Consider the following 20,816-nt stretch of genomic DNA (forward strand, 5'->3'; position numbering starts at 1 on the left):
TGATTAAAGCTCAAACAGCTTGTCTGCCTCAGTGGAGTATCAGTTCTTAGTGGAGGCTCTTACGAAGTAAATAAAAAGCTTCTTCTGGTTTGTTTTGTGAAGATTTGACTAAGTTTGACTCAGGAAGTTTTCAGATTGTTGGTATCTACACAGTGCACGTCTGTCTGCAGCCAAGTCAGCTCTCCAACAGCAGCTCTTGATTTCAGTTACAGCAGCCAAGTTAAATAAAGATTTTAAAAAGCCGTGTTTTATAACCAGGCCACGTCTTGCGTCAGTGCTGTGGACTAAATAGTGTCCACATGCATAATGAGAACACTGCAGAGATCTGGGTTAAGAATCTGATGACAACACGAAGGAAGCATGCAATTCCTTCACTTTCTAGTCAAGTGTTCGAGAGGCCCCTGAACACAATTCTGGTTAACGACTCAAAGAAGTCTTTGATCCACTTTTTGATTTGGTTGTAGTTCTGATTTGTTTTATAGGTTTGGGGGTTTAAAAGGTCACAGGTGAGCTTTGAAACTGAGCAACAGATGAGAAGTGTAAAGTGCGTTTGCATGTTGATTCAAATATTAGAAAAATATTAGAAAACTTTATTATTTCTGTTCCTGAGATGCCAGAACTAACAGCTAAAGAGATCAAAAGTCATCAAAAATGAAGATGATTAAATATCTATTAAAATGACATTATTATTGGGATATGCCTTTACGCTTTCCTTTAATGTTGGTGGCCATTGGGCACTACTTAGCTCTGTTTAAATACAAAATATGTCTCGGTCATAGAAGACCGCATATCCCATAATTCTGTGAATTTTAAGACAGAAGGAGAGTCTAATCCTTACCTCAGAGCACATTTTTAAACAAGCTAGCTCTTTCCCTCTCATCCTTAACATGTATTCGTCTGTGTGAAATGAATGATGTTCAACATTTTTGCTGTATTTCCATTTGCGTCTTCCAGATAACGCTACTTTTTGAGAATGAGAGCTTTTAGAAACCACTACAGGGAGTGCAGAATTATTAGGCAAGTTGTATTTTTGAGGAATAATGTTATTATTGAACAACAACCATGTTCCCAATGAACCCAAAAAACTCATTAATATCAAAGCTGAATGTTTTTGGAAGTAGCTTTTAGTTTGTTGTTAGTTTTAGCTATTTTAGGGGGATATCTGTGTGTGCAGGTGACTATTACTGTGCATAATTATTAGGCAACTTAACAAAAAACAAATATATACCCATTTCAATTATTTATTTTTACCAGTGAAACCAATATAACATCTCCACATTCACAAATATACATTTCTGACATTCAAAAACAAAACAAAAACAAATCAGCGACCAATATAGCCACCTTTCTTTGCAAGGACACTCAAAAGCCTGCCATCCATGGATTCTGTCAGTGTTTTGATCTGTTCACCATCAACATTGCGTGCAGCAGCAACCACAGCCTCCCAGACACTGTTCAGAGAGGTGTACTGTTTTCCCTCCTTGTAAATCTCACATTTGATGATGGACCACAGGTTCTCAATGGGGTTCAGATCAGGTGAACAAGGAGGCCATGTCATTAGTTTTACTTCTTTTATACCCTTTCTTGCCAGCCACGCTGTGGAGTACTTGGACGCGTGTGATAGAGCATTGTCCTGCATGAAAATCATGTTTTTCTTGAAGGATGCAGACTTCTTCCTGTACCACTGCTTGAAGAAGGTGTCTTCCAGAAACTGGCAGTAGGACTGGGAGTTGAGCTTGACTCCATCCTCAACCCGAAAAGGCCCCACAAGCTCATCTTTGATGATACCAGCCCAAACCAGTACTCCACCTCCACCTTGCTGGCGTCTGAGTCGGACTGGAGCTCTCTGCCCTTTACCAATCCAGCCACGGGCCCATCCATCTGGCCCATCAAGACTCACTCTCATGTCATCAGTCCATAAAACCTTAGAAAAACCAGTCTTGAGATATTTCTTGGCCCAGTCTTGACGTTTCAGCTTGTGTGTCTTGTTCAGTGGTGGTCGTCTTTCAGCCTTTCTTACCTTGGCCATGTCTCTGAGTATTGCACACCTTGTGCTTTTGGGCACTCCAGTGATGTTGCAGCTCTGAAATATGGCCAAACTGGTGGCAAGTGGCATCTTGGCAGCTGCACGCTTGACTTTTCTCAGTTCATGGGCAGTTATTTTGTGCCTTGGTTTTTCCACACGCTTCTTGCGACCCTGTTGACTATTTTGAATGAAACGCTTGATTGTTCGATGATCACGCTTCAGAAGCTTTGCAATTTTGAGACTGCTGCATCCCTCTGCAAGATATCTCACTATCTTTGACTTTTCTGAGCCTGTCAAGTCCTTCTTTTGACCCATTTTGCCAAAGGAAAGGACGTTGCCTAATACCGTATTTCCCGGACTACAAAGCGCACCTGAATATTAGCTGCACAAGCTAAAATCAGGGGAAAATCCTGTTTTGTACATACATTAGCCGCACCTGACTAAAAGCCGCAGGTGTTTCAATGGTGACTTATCATATGTAAGAGAATATGCACAAAGCGAATTGTCAGGAAAGAGATGGCTGTTTGGAGATGCATCACTTTTATTAATATTTTGAAAAACAAGTTAGGGGTACATACGGGGGCCCCACAGGGAACGGTTCTGGCTCCGTTCCTCTTCACCATCTACACTGCAGACTTCTCCCACAATTCCACCCAGTGCTTCCTGCAGAAGTTCTCTGATGACTCTGCAATAGTCGGCCTCATCACTGATGGGGACGACAAGGAGTACAGAGGTCTGACCCAAGACTTTGTGGACTGGTGCCAGCTGAACTACCTCCAGATCAACGCCAGTAAAACCAAGGAACTGGTGGTAGACTTCCGCAGGCACAAGCATTCTCCACTGCAACCACTGAACATCCAAGGTATGGACATTGAGGCTGTGGACAGCTACAGGTACCTTGGTGTTCATCTGAACAATAGACTGGACTGGACTCATAACTCAGACGCCCTCTACAGGAAAGGGCAGAGCAGGCTGTACCTGCTGCGGAGACGCAGGTCGTTTGGAGTGGAGGGCCCACTCCTGAAGAAATTCTATGACTCTGTTGTGGCTTCTGCTATCTTTTATGGTGTGGTCTGCTGGGGCGGCAGCATCTCTGCTGGGGACAGGAAGAGACTGAACAGGGTGATCCGAAGGGCCAGCTCTGTTCTAGGATGCCCTCTGGACCCAGTGGAGGTGGTGAGTGACAGGAGAACGGCGGCTAAGCTGTCATCCCTGATGGACAACATCTCCCACCCCATGCAGCAGACTGTGACAGCACTGAGCAGCTCCTTCAGTGGGAGACTGCGGCACCCACGGTGTGGGACGGAGAGATTTCGCAGGTCTTTCCTCCCCACTGCTGTCAGACTCCATAATAAAGACTTTAACTGATCAAGCACACACATCCATACATATGCAATAATACTAAGTGCAATAATCCTTTCTGTCATCGTTGTATTTTTACTCAGTTGTATATAGTATTTGTATTTGTATTCTATTTTTATCTTATTGTATATTTATTTTATTTTATTCTACTGTATATAGTATTTTATTTTATTCTATTCTGTACAGTTGTGTACTGTATTTATTCTTATTGTATTCTAATTTTTGCCTCATAACTTTTGCACTGTCCACTTCCTGCTGTGACAAAACAAATTTCCCACGTGTGGGACTAATAAAGGTTATCTTATCTTATCTTATATTTGCATAACTTTTTAGGTATATGTACAAGTAGCGGTAATTACAAGTACGAAACATGTACTGTGATATCCTAAGACCAAGGAACCACGGAGACCATGTTTAGCTCACAGTTGCTTCTTTATTAAGAGAACCGGGGCATGCACCCCCACAGACTGAAAGCTCCCCAACCACCGTTGCCCCCTGGTGGACAAATCCCTGCCACAACATAACATTCCTCCCCCCTTAAACTGGAACTACTCTGTAGTTTTAATCACTACAGAAAATACCCATAACCAAAAACTTCACCTTTATAAAAAAAAAAATGCAACAACCCCGTCCCCAACCTTTATTGAAATTTCACTCCGGAATAGTGAACCTTTAGTCCAACAGTCTTAGGTTAACCTATAACAGTTCACCGTAATCACGGCACAAAGTCTCTCAGGTGCTCCAGCTTTCTCTTGGTCCTTTGCGATCGCCGTAACCCAGTGGCAGGTGATTCCAGCGAATCACTACTCTCCATATGTGGCTTCACCACTGGTGTAACTTGCACCTCTATGTGTCTCTCATCCTCGTCTGGGTGGCCTTCAGGCATTTCTGCTGCCAGGCACGGCTCCAGGCGGGCAAACAGCTGATCGACGTGACGCCTCACCACTGTCCCATTGCCCAGCATCACCAAGTAGGAAACAGGCCCCGTCATCTCCTGTATAAGTCCTGGTATCCATTTGGGTCCTCTGCCATAGTTTCTGGTATATACTGTGTCTCCAATAACAAACATGCGCTCCTTGGCATGTCTATCATGATACAGTCTTTGGCTATCTTGTTTTGCTGTCACTTTTTGTTTCAAGTCAGGGTGTATGAGATCAAGAGTACACCTCAACTTCCGGCCCATCATCAACTCAGCGGGAGACTTCCCTGTTGTGGACTGTGGTGTGATTCTGTAACTAAACAGAGCCCTGTTTAACTTGGTTGCCAGTGTGTCTCCAGTACTCTTTTTCATGAGTTCTTTGAACGTTTGCACTGCTCTTTCTGCTAACCCATTGGAGGCGGGGTGATATGGAGCGGAGGTGACGTGAGTGATTCCGTTCTTTGCCATGAACTCTTTAGTTTGTGCACTTACAAAACACTGGGCATTATCTGAGACCACCATCTCAGGAAGGCCGTGCGTGCTGAAACAATTTCTCAGGCAGTCTATGGTTGCAGCTGCTGTAGCGGATGGAACTGGATACACATCTAACCATTTGGAGTGGGCGTCCACTATTACTAAGAACATTTTACCCAAAAACGGGCCAGCATAATCGATATGTATCCTTCTCCAGGGCTTTTCTGGCCACTCCCAGGGGTGTAGCGGTGCCTCTTGTGGCCTGTGTCTATGTTCTTGACATGTACTGCAGGACCTCACCTTGTCTTCAATGTCATTCTCCATATGCGGCCACCACATGTAGCTTCTGGCCAGGCCCTTCATGCGGCTCATTCCTGGGTGTGACTGATGTAGCTGTTCCAAAAGGGGGCGTCGACCTCGTTCTGGTATCACCACCCTCGCCCCCCACAGCACACACCCATCCTGCACACTCAGCTCCTGTTGTCTCTGTCTGTAGGGCTGAAAATTAGGATGCTGCGTAGTGGGCCATCCTCTCATAGCATACTCACGCACTCTGGAGAGTATGGGATCTTTGGTTGTCCATCTTTGCAGCTGCTCAGATGTCATCACGCCCTCCTGGTCCTGATCTACCATCAACACTTGGTCCTCAGCTGCCACCTCTTTAGGGAGGTTCTCTGGAAGAGGGAGACGACTCAGACCATCAGCATTACTGTTATTTTTGCCTTCTCTGTATTTAATGACATACTCATAGGCTCTTAATAACACTGCCCATCGCATGATCCTCTGTGACGCCATCTGAGGGACGGCCTTCAACTCATGGAACAAACTTATCAATGGCTTATGATCCGTGATAATCATGAACTTCCTGCCGTACAGGTACTTATGAAAATACTGTACACCAAATATCACAGCCAATCCTTCTTTATCCAGCTGTGAGTAGTTCTTTTCTGCTGCATTCAGGGTACGTGATGCAAACCCAATGGGTTTTTCCTGACCATCTGGCATGCGGTGAGCTAGTACTGCTCCCACTCCATAGGGGGACGCATCGCAAGAAAGAATTAAATCCTTTTGCTCATCATAGTGTACCAATACACTGCTTGACTGCAACAGTTCCTTTGATTTGCCGAAAACCTTCTCCTGTGCTGGTCCCCAACACCATGGTTCCCCCTTTCTCAGAAGCTTGTGCAGTGGGGCCAACAGTGTGGACAAGTTTGGCAAGAACTTATTATAGAAGTTCAACAACCCCAAATAAGCTTTGAGCTCTGTCACTGATTTTGGGGGTGGCGCCTCCTGCACTGCTTTCACTTTTGCCGGCACTGGATGTAAACCGGTCTTATCCACCCGATGTCCTAAAAATGTCACTTCCTTCTCCATGAATTGACATTTGCTCCTTTTTAAGCGCAGGCCCGCCTCCTCCAAGCGCTGCAGCACTCCAGCCAGTGTTTGAAGATGTTCTTTGTCATTCTTTCCCGTCAGGATGATGTCATCCAGATACACTGCGACATTAGTCAGACCTTGCAACACACTCTCCATGGTGCGCTGAAAAATGGCAGGACTTGAACTCACACCAAATGGCAACCTGGTGTATGTAAACAAACCCTTGTGTGTGTTCACTGTGACATACTTTCTAGATTCCTCATCAAGTACAACCTGTTGATATGCGTGACTCATATCTAACTTGGTGTATTTTTCTCCTCCCGCCAGCCCCGCTATCATGTCCTCCATTCGTGGAATGGGGTATTGTTCTACAGGCGACACCTTGTTAACAGTCAGTTTGTAGTCACCACAAATTCTGGCGCTGGAGTCTGGCTTTAGTATGGGTACAATGGGTGCGGCCCACTCTGAGAATTTCACTGGTTGGATGATTTTCTCCTCCAACAGTCTCTCCAGTTCCTGCTCCACTTTCTTTTTCATAGCAAACGGAACTGATCGGGGCTTATAGAAGCATGGTTTGGCATCACTGGCTACATGTATCTTTGCTGCAAACCCCTTCAGCGTTCCCAACTCATCCTTAAACACTGTTTCATGTCTGGCCAGTATCCGCTGTAAGGCATCATCTCCGCCTTCTATCTTATGTACAGGTTGCCAGTCTAATTGGAGGGCCTTAATCCATCCCCGACCCATCAAACTAGTTCCAGCCCCTTCAACCACCACCACATCCAGTGTTTTCTTACTGTCTCTGAATTCCACCTGCACTTGGGCTGCTCCCCACACGGGTACCTTGTGGCCTCCATACGTTCTCAGTTTGATTCCACACTTGCTTACTTTGGGCGCCTTACTGCCTTCAAAAAGTTTTTTAAATGACTCCTTCGACATGATAGTGTAACCACAGCCTGTGTCTACTTCAAATGTCACATTCTGTCCATTTACTTTTAGCTTCTGTCTGATGGGTTCTTCCCTTGGGATGCTAATCTCCTCATGCACATTATACATACTTGCCTTTATGTGGTGCATTTCAGCTCCTTCTTCCTCACTCTCCACATTCTCCTCTTCCTAGAAATGGGCTTGTTTACCTTGTCTGCCACGCCCTCCTTTTTGTTCCATTTTCATTCGGCAAACCCTTTTTATGTGTCCCACCTTTCCACAGTTGTGGCATTTTTCTGAAACAAACCTGCAGTCCTTGGCCACATGATTTAGCCCTCCACATCTGTAGCACTTCCTGACAACCTGTTGTGACGTCGAGCCGCCGTCCTCCATCTTGTTCACGGCTCCTAATCCTTTAGTGAATCGCGACTGTTCTGTCATGCTCTTCAAATCCACAATGTCTCTGTTAGCAGCCTCCATTGCTTGAGCAAACTTCAGCGCCTTTTCAAATGTTAGCGAATCCTCTGCTAACAATCTGCGCTGTATTCTGTCGTCGCTTATTCCACATACTAAACGATCCCGCAGCATCACCGTCAGGGAGTCTCCAAAGTTACAGTCCTGTGCGAGCTTCCTCAGCTCCGCTACATAATCGCCCACACTTTCCTCCGGCCTTCTATTCCGTGTGTTAAACTTCCACCGCTGCACAATTTCACTCGGCTTAGGGTGAAAATGATTGTTCAACAATCCCACCAACTCAGCATAAGAACGATCCCCTGGCTTGACCGGACTGAGTAGGTTCCTAATCAGGGCATAGGTCTGTGCGCCCACGCAACTCAACAGTACCGCTCGCTTCTTCTCCTCCTCCTTAATATCATTCGCCACAAAGAAGTAATCCAAAATCTCACAATATTCCTCCCAGGATTGCAGCTCGCTGTCGAACGGTGCCACCGAGCCCAAAGTGGTAGCCATTATTCCACACCGAGGGTTACGCTCCACTTCCCACAGATACTAGCGCTGTACCACTTGCCAACCTCAGTTCATAAGTCACTTAGCACGGTGTAACTTCACAGCAAAACCTGGCTTTTACCCTCGTCGCCATATGTGATATCCTAAGACCAAGGAACCACGGAGACCATGTTTAGCTCACAGTTGCTTCTTTATTAAGAGAACCGGGGCATGCACCCCCACAGACTGAAAGCTCCCCAACCACCGTTGCCCCCTGGTGGACAAATCCCTGCCACAACATAACATGTACTGTGCTTCATAAACGAGTAACAAATGTAGTACATAACAATAACCTACAGCACACCAGAAAAATAGATTCAGACCACCTTTTAGGCTCAGGTGCAGTGACACGGCTTTAACAAGAAGAAAAGTCAGTCATTCACCACCATCTTTCTCTTCTTCCTGCCCACTAAAACCACCAAAGTCCTCTTCTCCAGTGTTGGAAACGAACAGGCTCAGGATGGCTTCGTCATCCACTCTCAGCTTCTTTCCTTCGTTGTCACTTTCAAAACCAAAGAAATCCTCGTTGTCAGTGTCAGAGTCGAACACCCTCAGAAGGGCCGTGGCGGTGTCCTCCTCTCCATCATCAGTCCAGCCCTTAGAAATCCGTTGGTGATCGTGGATGTTTTCACACTTTTCCACGCTGTCAGAATCCACTGGTGGAGTTGAGCATAACTTGCTTTTCGCAAGTTTATCGCCGCTCATCATCTACGCCTCCCGCTGAACGCGTAGCGCTACTTTGAATATGCTGCCCTCACGACACGTGACCCTGTGAGGTTAGACAGCTAGCGAACAAACAGAAGAGGTCTTCCACACAAGGCTTGACTTTCTTGTTTTTATTTAACTAGAACATGAGAAAAAATGAAAATGAATCGCTGGTTAACACACATCTTAATAACAACTTGCCGATTAGCCTAGCTTAACATGTACATTACATCAGCATACAGTTCGCTCCATGTAAACACACATAACGACTGTCTCTACACATGTCAATACTCACAAAGACGAACGTTTTCCGAGGTGCGAACGTGTAGAGCACTCTTAGCGTGAACATGAACTAGTCCCTATTTAATAACTGCCGGAGCACTTTTTCCCGACATCATAAACGAAAGGGTACATCAAAGATAGGTTAGTGAACAGGACGCTCCCTCGCTCCATTTCCGCACATAGGATACAAAGATCTCTTGTGGAAATGATGTCTCACTCTGAGCTTATTTATCACTCTGCTTATGTGGCTCAATCAGCACACACACCAACCGCTGACTTTTGACTCAAGGGCATAACACTCCCCGCTTGATATACACACATTATATCACAATAAACATCAATACAACATATTCAAACATCATCTAGCATTGAAGAATATTCATTCAGTCTCTGCAAGCAAAACAACAATCTCTGAAACTGGTCTGAGAAACATTTTAACAGTCCCATCTTTTACAGTCCGCACTTCCACTTTTCGGACCTTCTTGTCGCTGCTGGGGAATGTTTTTACTATTAGTCCCATGGGCCATTCGTTCCTGCTGGCTTGGGGGTCCTTTAGCAGGACCACATCTCCTATTTTGACATTGGGTCTAGTCTCTGTCCATTTTGCACGACCTTGTAAGGTGGATAAATACTCTCCCTTCCACCTTTTCCAAAAAGTGTCAGCGAGGAGTTGAACATGTTTCCATTGTTTCCCAAACAGCTGCCCTGATGAGAAGTTCCCAAGTGGGGCGGACACAGCACTCATCTTCTGCGTTAGTAGCACTGCTGGAGTGAGTACTGCAGGACTGTCAGGGTCGGTGGATATAGGAACAAGAGGCCTTGCATTAATAATTGCCATCACCTCGGCCATGAAGGTGCACAACACTTCATGAGTAAGACGTGTTTGTTCAGTTCGTAACAACATTGCATCCAGAATGCGCCTGGCAACGCCTATAAGGCGCTCCCACGAGCCTCCCATATGAGACGCATGAGGGGGATTGAAAGTCCAAACGCACCCTCTCTCTTGCAGGTACTTTCCTACTGCTTTGTTTCCTGAGTTTAGGTCTAATTCCTTACAAGCGCCCACAAAATTCGTGCCTCTGTCCGAGCGCAGAAACTTGGCCGGGCCCCGAATAGAGAAGAGCCTTCTTAATGCATTGATAAAACTATCAGCAGACATAGTCTCTATCAGTTCGATATGCACAGCCCTAGTTGACATGCATGTGAATAACACAGCCCAACGTTTGTTCTGGGAACAACCACCTCTTGTACGACGCGTCACAATAGTCCATGGCCCAAATACATCTAGGCCTACAGTGGTAAAGGGTGGTTCAGGGGTGACTCGGTCTGCAGGCAAGTCTGCCATTTTCTGGATCTGCATTTTGCCTCGCAACTTGCGACATGTGACACACCGATGAATGACAGATGACACAAGCCGCTTCCCTCCAATTATCCAGTACCCAGCACCACGGATAGCTCCTTCAGTTATGTGTCTTCCTTGATGAGCCACTCGTTCATGATAGTGAGTTACAATTAGCATGGCGATGTGGCTGGTAGATGGGATAATCAGAGGGTGCTTTTCATTCTCTGTGAGATCGGCAGCGGAAAGACGTCCACCGACTCGTAAGAGACTGTCTTTGTCCACTACAGGATTGAGCTTTTTGAGTGCATCAAATATGCCACTGACCTTCCTTCCTTCTTTAATGTTTTCAAGCGTCCCTTTGTAAGCTTCTTGTTGGACGGCTCGAATAATGACTGCTTGGGCTCGGGTGAGTTCTTGGACGCTCGGTGTCTCACTGAAACCTTTCCATCCCCTTTGCCCACTTGTCTTTTGTGCAAAGGATGTAACTACATGAATGAGTCTGGCTATGACTCTGCAAAGAGTGATCCAGTTTGAGTACTTTTTGAAACGGTCAGAACCCAACTGTGGCTCTGCTACAGTAGTTTTCATTACTTTTATTTCCGGATGTATCTCTCTGTCTTTTTCAGGTTCGATGAGCGTGAAAGGACCAGTGTGTGGTTCTGTGTGTGGGTCAGGGTACAGAAAGGGTGGACCTGAGAACCAGGTACTGTTCTGCAGGTCTGCTGCTGGAATGAACCGAGTGGCCTGGTCAGCTGGATTTAACTCACTTGGTACATAATGCCATTGACTCGGATGGGTGGATGCTCTAATGCGCGTAACCCTGTTGGCAACATACATGTAGAATCGTCTGGAGGTGTTGTGTATGTACCCCAACACAATCCTACTGTCTGTGTAAAAAGTCACATTGTCTACTTTAATGTCTAACTCGTCTCTGATGAGCTCAAACATTTCCACCGCGAGCACAGCAGCACATAGTTCCAGGCGTGGTACAGTGTGTGCGGGGCGGGGTGCGAGTTTAGACTTCCCCATCACAAACCCAGTATGACACTGTCCTTCACTGTCAACTGTACGCAGATAGACTACTGCACCTATAGCGACAGTGGAGGCATCACAGAAAATGCAAAGTTCTTTCACTTTCGTTGTGCTTAACGTACCTGGGCTGTAGCACCTTGGTATTTGGAGGTTCTCAAGGGCTTGCAAAGAGTCTTTCCATAAGTCCCACCTCTCCTGTTTCTCAGGGGGTAAGAGTGTGTCCCAGTCTTTTCCATCAGATGACAGTTCCCTGAGTAATGCTTTGCCCTGCATTATTATGGGAGCAGCAAATCCCAAAGGGTCATAGAGGCTATTAACTGTCGACAATACTCCCCTCCGTGTGAATGGTTTGCTCTCATTTGACACCTGGTAAGTGAAGCTGTCAGATTGTAGGTTCCAACAGAGTCCCAAGCTTCTCTGAACTGGAAGAGGGTCTACTCCTAGGTCTAAATCTTTCAGGTCCTTTGCACGATCCTCAACAGGGAAAGCTTCCATGACTTGACTGCAGTTTGATGCCACTTTGTGAAGGCGCAAGTTAGACTCTGCCAACATGTTTTGCGTTCTTGTGAGCAGGTTGATTGCTTCCTCTGGCGTGGCGACTGATGTGAGCCCATCGTCAACATAAAACTGACGCTCAACAAACTGTCTTGCATCAGATCCGTGTTCTCGTTCTCCCTGCTGTGCTGCCTGTCTCATGCAGTAGATGGCAACAGCGGGTGACGGGCTGTTTCCAAACACGTGGACCTTCATTCTAAACTCAACTATGCTCTTTGTAATGTCATTGTCCTCATACCACAGATAACGCAGATAATCTCTGTGGTCTTCGCGCACAACGAAGCAGTAAAACATTTGCTGCACATCGGCTGTCAGGGCTACGGGCTCTTTGCGGAAGCGCAACAGCACTCCCAATAGGGAGTTGTTCAAATCAGGTCCGCCAAGAAGCACTTGATTGAGCGAAATTCCGTCACATTCTGCACTTGAATCAAACATGACTCGTATTTGTTGTGGCTTCTGTGGGTGGTATACCCCAAACGTGGGCAGATACCAATGTTCTTTATTTAGTGGCAGAGGAGGGGCAGGCTCGGCTTGGTCGTTATCCAACATTTTCTGCATGAATTGGATGTAGTGATCTTTCATTTCTGGTCTCTTTTCCAAAGTCTTTCGGAGAGAGCAGAGGCGTTTTAGGGCTTGTTCTCTGTTGTCAGGGAGCCTCCTTCTCTGTGAGCGAAAGGGTAAAGGTGCAACCCAGCTGTTCTCTTGGTTTTGATAAACTTCACTGTCCATTATTGTCAGGAATGCTCTGTCGTCGATAGACATGGCTTGTTTGTTATCACCCTCAGATCTAACAAACACAGAGTGTCCCAAATCGTCTGTGATGCAGGTTGCATTCATAGTGACCCCATAATTCTCTTTAACGTGAATTGTGTTTGGGCAAGGCTCAAAATAGGATGCACGTCCATTATCTAAGGTGTGTGTTTTATAGACATTGACCTCTGACTGACTGTGCACTTTTCCTAGACACACCTCCCCCACAATAACCCAACCCAGGTCTAGCCTTTGGGCGTATGGTGCATCATTGGGTCCGTTGATTTGCTCACGTACCTTATGGACCCTGATGACGTCCCTTCCAAGGAGTAAAAGGATTGGGGCGTGGTGGTCGACAGGTGGGATGTTATCTGTCACTGGAAGAAGATGTGGGTGATGCTGGGCAATCTCTGGAGAGGGTATTTCAGATCTATTGTCCGGCACAGAGTCACATTCAATTAAAGGGGGTAGCTGGATGTTGACTTCTCCATCCAAAGACTCGAGGAAGAAGTTTACAGCTCTCCTACCTGAGGTTTGTTCTCTGCCAGAGCAAGTCTTTAAGGTGTATGGAGTGGGTTTGGCATTGATTTTGAAAAGGCTGAAAAACTCTGACTTAACCAGTGACCTGTTGGACTGATCATCTATTACTGCGTACATTTTTATAGCTCTCTCTTTTTGGCCTGCGGGATACACTTTGACCAAACTGATCTTAGAACATGAACGTGGGCTATCACCTTGGCCACATACCTCTGTGCACTTCGACTCGACTGAAGGTGAGCTCTCGATTTGCTCTTCATTGTCGTTGTTTCCTGGTGTAGTACTCTTAGGGGCAAGAGTAGGACCAGGATGCATTGCAGATAAGTGTTTAAGGCTGTCACACTCGATACACTTAACCACTGCTTTACAGTTTTTTGCAATGTGTTGGACAGACCCACAGCATCTGTAGCATATGTGGTGCTCTTTGAGATAGGCTTGTCTTTCTTCAATAGTTTTGTCTCTAAAGAGCTTACACTTTTTGAGTGGATGTGGTTTTTTGTGGATTGGGCACTGGCGATCCGGTTCCTCCATTTTCTTTGGACTGAGATTATTCTGGTCCGGCTCTGCCGTAATGTCCATTTTGTGTGCTGACACAGTAGGTTTGCGATTATATGACCTCAGTTTTTCTGTGGGAGAAGGGACATGGGTGTTGGCCTTGGACATAGCAAAGCTTGGGTCATTCCTCATTTTCGCTTGCCGCTGGACAAATTGTGTGAAAATTGAGAAAGGAGGAAATGACACACTATGAGTCTCCTTGTACTGCGTTCCTACAGTTGTCCACTTTTCCTGTAGGTTGAAGGGAAGTTTTTCCACTATTTGCCTGACTCCTCTAGCTGTGTCCAGGTAAGCAAGTCCTGGGAGCGCGCCATCTTGTTTAGCACACTGAAGCTCCAATAAGATGTCACTAAGTTCCTGCAGCTTAACATTGTCTTTGTTTGTGAGTTTGGGAAAGTCCTCTACCTTTTTTAAGAGTGCGTCCTCAATAGCCTCAGGTGAGCCGTAGCACTCTTCAAGGCGTTGCCAGACCATCTTCGCACCTGCAGCAGGATTGAGGGTGTGTACAGCACGAATGCGCTTAGCCTGTTCGGATGATGTTGGACCCAACCATTTTGTTAACAAGTCTAATTCCTCTCTTGGAGACAAATTTAGGTCTTTGGTTGCGCTGATGAATGAGGTTTTCCATGCCCAATAGTTTTCAGGTTTGTCATCAAATTGCAAAAGACTTGTGCTGACTAGTTCTTTGCGAATTAGGTATTTTGCAAACTGTTGCATTTCACTTGATTCAGGTACACAGTTGTTAAGGTTGGGGGTGTGCTTTGTGGAGTTGGACCAGTACGTGTCGACTACACCAGTGTTCACTGTTTGCTCCTGTTTCCTTTCTCTATTTACAGGTGGTGTTTTCGTCTGAGTGTTGGTTATAAAAGGATTAGTTATTTGTGTACTGTCTTGTGCATCTACTTCATTGCAATTTCCTTTAGGAGGCTGTGCTGAGTCGTGCTGAGTGTCTGGGTAGAGTAACTCACATTGTTGTTGAACATATTCGTTAGTGCGGTGCACTGTACTGATGGGCTCAGCTTCCTCACAAAGTTCTCCGTAGAGCTCCCCGCTCTGAATCTCTGCTTCTTCATAGGCTGAGGCCTCTGCTTCAGCTGCGGCTATTGCTTTTTGGCACTGGAGGACATGTAGATGAGCATCCAGTTCAGCTCTCTGTTTCATTGCATTAGCTTCCTTTTCAGCGAAGGCCAGTTGAGCTCGTGCTGCTTGAGCTTTGGCGTAGGCCCTTGCAGCTGCAGAAGCTGTTGATGAGGATGTCCGTTGAGAACGCCTTGTCGAGGTTCTGGATTGCTGCGACTTGGTGTCGAATGGTTGAGACCGTTGCTGCGTTGTAGCTGGTTGAGTGGCAACGTCTGGTTGCTGTTCACCACCGGCTGCTTCGTCTAGCTCTTCAGCAGCGTAGTCTTTTAGGTAATTTCTTCCTGAGCGTAGACTCATGTTGCTTAAAGTAGCTCTGTATGTTTGAACCCGCTGAGTAGGCGTCTTTTCCTTCGTCTTTTTACTATGCTGCCCTCACGACACGTGACCCTGTGAGGTTAGACAGCTAGCGAACAAACAGAAGAGGTCTTCCACACAAGGCTTGACTTTCTTGTTTTTATTTAACTAGAACATGAGAAAAAATGAAAATGAATCGCTGGTTAACACACATCTTAATAACAACTTGCCGATTAGCCTAGCTTAACATGTACATTACATCAGCATACAGTTCGCTCCATGTAAACACACATAACGACTGTCTCTACACATGTCAATACTCACAAAGACGAACGTTTTCCGAGGTGCGAACGTGTAGAGCACTCTTAGCGTGAACATGAACTAGTCCCTATTTAATAACTGCCGGAGCACTTTTTCCCGACATCATAAACGAAAGGGTACATCAAAGATAGGTTAGTGAACAGGACGCTCCCTCGCTCCATTTCCGCACATAGGATACAAAGATCTCTTGTGGAAATGATGTCTCACTCTGAGCTTATTTATCACTCTGCTTATGTGGCTCAATCAGCACACACACAACTGACTTTTGACTCAAGGGCATAACATTGAAGTTTGCTTTTCGTGCTACTTCGTACGGCACTACGTTGCCTGGCGGACGGACATGTGACCAACATACCACTCTTGAACCCCGATCCTTCCGCCAGGCAACGTAGTGCCGTACAACAGCGGAACAAATAAAGCAAATCGTCTTACAATATGACAAAAATCATGGACAATCCATAGAAAAGCCGCACCCAACTAAAAGCAGCAGGGTTCAAAGCTTGTGCAAAAAGTAGCGGCTTATAGCCCGACAATTACGGTAATTATGCACACCTGATATAGGGTGTTGATGTCATTAGACCACACCCCTTTTCATTACAGAGATGCACATCACCTAATATGCTTAATTGGTAGTAGGCTTTCGAGCCTATACAGCTTGGAGTAAGACAACATGCATGAAGAGGATGATGTGGACAAAATACTCATTTGCCTAATAATTCTGCACTCCCTGTACAGTGTATTTTCCTTAATACCAACAGTGTATTCTAGTCTCTGTAGTAAACACTGGGGTCTAACAGGACAAACACAGAAATGAGTCCACTGTCAGAGGGCAGAATGTCATTCATAATCATCATTAGTGCTGTTTCTGTTTTAGTGTGAACTCTACATCCTGACTCAAACTTCTTGAAAAGATCATTCCTCTGCAAATGATGACCCAGCCATTTTACAACTGCTCTTTGAAGATTTTTCTGAAAAAAAAAAAAGAAGATTAGAAATCGGCCTATAATTAGCTTAGACACCTGGATCAAGTAAAGGGTTTTTAAGTCGTGGTTTAATTATAAATACCTTAAAAACCCGTGGTATGTAGCTAGTTAATAGAAATATAATGATTGGTATTTGAAATGTAAGAATGAATCAATGGTGAGTCTTATTTTAACAGCCTTGTAGGAATTGGGTGTAATAGACATGATGATGATTTAAAGGAAGGCATTATTATTATTTCAGAAAGATTGATAGGAGAGAGAAATAAATCACCACAGTTATTAAAATTAGTGAACGTAATCATTTGTCCTTGGGACGGCTATGAGGGCTATGAAGTTTTTTCCCCTAATGATTAAAATTTTATTTATGAAGAAATTCATGAAGTCCTTACTAGTTAAAGTCAAAGGAGCACTGTTTGTCAGCCTGGCTACAGTGCTGGAACTAAACCCAGTGTTGTTCCTGTTTCATACATCCAGGCAGTGAGGATGTATGACACTAACAACAAGATAATAAACCTCTGTGGGGGTAAAGTTTAGGACGCTGCTCTGCGTTGTGTTGGCACGTTACATTGAAGAATTCTTTTCAATTGCTTTATATTGTAAGGTAAAGACCCTACAATAATACAGAGAAAAGCCAACAATCAGACAAGCCCCTATAAGTTAACACTTGGCAACAGTGGGAAGGAAAATTTCCTTTTTAAAGGAAACCTCCAGCAGAATCAGGCTCAGGGAGAAGCAGCTACCTGCCACGACCGGTTGGGGTGAGTTGAGTGAGGCAGGACAAAGAACACACAGTGGGAAAAAAGCCAGAGTTTAATAATAACCAAGTGAATGAATGAATAAATAAAGACAAAATGGTGTAAAACAAAGAAGAAGATAAAAATGAAGGGAGCACTTTTTACAATCTCATCAGAACATTTTCAGAAAGACGTCTAGTCCTTTGAAATTGTTTTTCTGGTGCTCTGTAGTCCATTATTGTAAAATGAAATGTTATTAGGATTCTCAGGCAAAAAACTGTGTCTATACCACATGTCAGTACAAGATCGTGCTGTGACCAGGTTACTGTAAAGCAAAATACATCAATATTTTGATCAACTCATGTACTGACAGAGACATAGAAGAGAGTTACCTGATGTTTAATAGTCCACATTTAAAAGTTTTGCTGTTTGGCTGGAATAGTAATATTTTTCCTTCTTTATAAGGGTTTGCTTTTCTTTTTGCTGGTATTTTATTTATTTTTAGGTGGTGTGGGAGGGGGGAGGTGTTTGGGGCAGTGATTCTGTTGGAATAAACAATCAAAGTCCTTATTAATCTCTTAAGATAAGAACTCTTTCATGCCATGCATTTTCAATTTTTCTTTGCTATTTGGGCTGATTGGGTCCTGATGAATATAAAAACAAAGAATGACCTGATTTTTTTTTTTTACCTGATTTTTGTTTCTGAGATCCACATATGAGGATATTCATTTTAAATTTTGATAGAACAGTGGCAGTATAACGTCCTCGTAAGTGGAAATCAGGCCCTTGTAGAGCAACATTTTGTATTTTGCTCTAAACAACCCAAAATGTGATGTCCACATATGTGGATGCCAGGTCCTAGGAGGTTAAAGTGCATTGGCTGAATTCCCAGGTAATTAAATTGGGGGACAAAAACTCAGAATAGGTCGGACCCAGAGGACATTAGATACTGCTCAATCGGTCACCTGATGGAGTGGAGCCTGATCTGTAATTGTAGCAATTGGGTGGTACATGTAAGGGGCCAGAGAAAGGTGCAGCATGGGAGTGACATAGATATAGTTGCAGAAAACATGTACTGGCGGTATACCGCAGTGCTCACCCTCAGTGCTCCCAAAACAATTTAAAGTATATCTGCCAAAACTGGTTTTGAGCTTCATTTGGTCATTTTTTTCAATTAGCAATATAGTAAAGATAAGTTTAATATAGTTAACTAACAATAATACAAAAATAGTGTGATTATGCTGTACTGAATCGAAATTTAAGGAAAGAAAACTAACATGAAGCAAGCTTCTGGTACCAAAATGCAATAGAAAGCAAAAGTTGAAAATGAATAACATGAAGAACAAAAGTTCAATGGAAAATCCAAAAATATAATGATGTTGATCACAAAGAGGACGTGCTGTGTGTCTGCTTCTGTCTGTCCAGAGTCTACAGATGAAGAGGTTGATAAACTCCACTGTCTGAACCACAGCGGCTCATCGGCCACCTACTCCGATTACTCTCCCTCACAGGGCTCCTCGGGCTCCTCCAACCCGCCCGGCAATACGCACTCACACACGCTGTCGCACGGACACCCCCACAATCCCGCCCTACCGCCTCCCAGCAAGGACCAGGCCCCTCAGACGCACTGGACCAACAGGTGCGCACGCCCGTTTCATGACTCCTCCCTCCCGCTGTCCGTCATCTCTTGTACATTTCAATTGTAACCCCACTTCAGTTTCTCTCCATCTGTAATCTGTCACATCCATCTTCCTGCTTGCTCTGTCAAGGTCAGAGAGGCTCACTGGAACACTGCAGACTTCTCTTTAGGATTTTCTCTCTCAGCTTCAAAGCTGTCTGGTCTGAGCTTCAGTCATGTTACTATCCAGAGGAGGTTTTTTTTTTTTTTTTTGCCCCAGTGCATTAGAAAAGCAAATAAAAAGGTTTGGGCTGTCTCCTGAAGTTTTAAGTCTGGGTGCAGTGCACTTGATGATGTTGGTTAGAAAGGGATAAAAATGTTATGAAAACTTTTTGGGACAGTTTTGAGTTCTAATCAGAAATGTTACAGCTATAAAAAAAAACATGTCATCTTAGTCTGCCTGTCATATTTACGACACTGTCAGTGTAGTCTCAATCATATTGCTCAGACTGGATGGCAGTAACAATAAAATATCTGTCACTGATATATCAGCTATCTACAGCAAGACATAGAATAAAACAGAAATGTGCAATATATGTGTTTATATTACACACAGATGTTCAAATTCGCTCCACCGATAATCTTCGGTTTAGCAGATTGGACTGTCTGGCTGTACCTTACGGATGTTTTCTGTTTCTGTTAGACACCACAGTGTCTCCTTAGCTCAGTCAAAACATAGTGTCCAATAATGCTAGTTTTCTTCTCCTTGTCCTTCCCATGTTTCTTCTTGTTTTAAGCAGGCCCTGGAGGATGGTAGCTGGTTTTAGTATTGTTTGACACTAAATCTGTTAATCCACATGCCCTGAAGTGAGGTACAACTGCAGTATTTTATTTCTACTTGTGGAACATGATATTTGCAGTCTGCAAGTAGTAGCGAGGGAGTTTGAAGGCATGTGTTCTCTTGTAAACAATAACTAACACAAACATGGTTTCTGGCCTAATGGGTGTGACAGACATCAGAGAGAAAGGGAGAGAAAGTTGATCTGTCCTCTGAGCTCATTGTCTCTGATTGAATGTGCAACACACATCCACGTGGCATGTCGCCTGTTTGCAATTTTGATCTTCTTGGTTTTTCTCCCACAGTATAATCAGTGATTGATATTTTCTGTCTTTGTAGACTTGCCCAGTCATTTCCCAAGCCCATTGACTCCAAGCCCCTGCTGTCTCAGAGAGAAACTCCTCCATCAGGAACCCTGCAGCAACGTGGGGATCGGCGTCCACTTAGTGAGCCTTTTGACTGGGTTGACGCACCTCACTACGACAACACGGGTTTCGATGCAGAGGAGTCTTCTCTGGATCCTCCTTCATCTACCACCAGTCAGGGAAACCCTCCGCTGGGCTCTAAGCCTCGCAGCTCATCAACACACGGCCGCCGCCCCCTCCTTAGGCAAGACCGAATTGTAGGGGTCCCATTGGAATTGGACACCCAGACGCTCCCCTTCCACGGCAACCAACGACCAAACCAGGACAATGACTCGCAATCCTCCGGACATCCTTCCCAGAATCCCTGGCAGAATTGGACCAGGACCCCGAGCCCCCTGGAGGACAGAACCGCTTTTCCTTCCAAGCTGGACCTTACACCTACTTCCAGCCCCAATCCTGATCGCAAGGACATGGATCCAAGGTAAGTGACTGACGGTCATTTACAATTGAAATACATAATTTTATTGGGAAAGCTTAATAATTCCAAGAGTTTGCAGGTCTCAAATCCTGTTTACAGTGCAGTCTTTGGGTTTTTTTTAGTAAATAAACATATCAGAGCTGTTATAACTAAAGCCGTTGATTTGAAAGTTTTACAGCTGTGACTGTTTTTATTTG

At 44.8% G+C, this 20,816-nt stretch overlaps 1 protein-coding gene across 11 annotated transcripts in view; it reads left to right on the forward strand.

Moving 5' to 3' along the window:
* The window catches only part of lrrc7 (leucine rich repeat containing 7), a 123,775-nt gene that overhangs the window by 86,700 nt on the left and 16,259 nt on the right, over window positions 1–20,816 (forward strand). For all 11 annotated transcript variants that reach the window (XM_082509847.1, XM_082509845.1, XM_082509843.1 and 8 more), the window contains 2 exons: window positions 18,746–18,959; window positions 20,116–20,622. In XM_082509847.1, the coding sequence (XP_082365973.1) occupies window positions 18,746–18,959; window positions 20,116–20,622 (721 nt within the window). The remainder of the gene's footprint in view (window positions 1–18,745; window positions 18,960–20,115; window positions 20,623–20,816) is intronic.

The sequence above is a fragment of the Aulonocara stuartgranti genome (assembly GCF_965226115.1).
Source record: "Aulonocara stuartgranti genome assembly, chromosome: 17".
In the NCBI taxonomy this organism is placed as follows: Eukaryota; Metazoa; Chordata; class Actinopteri; order Cichliformes; family Cichlidae; genus Aulonocara; species Aulonocara stuartgranti.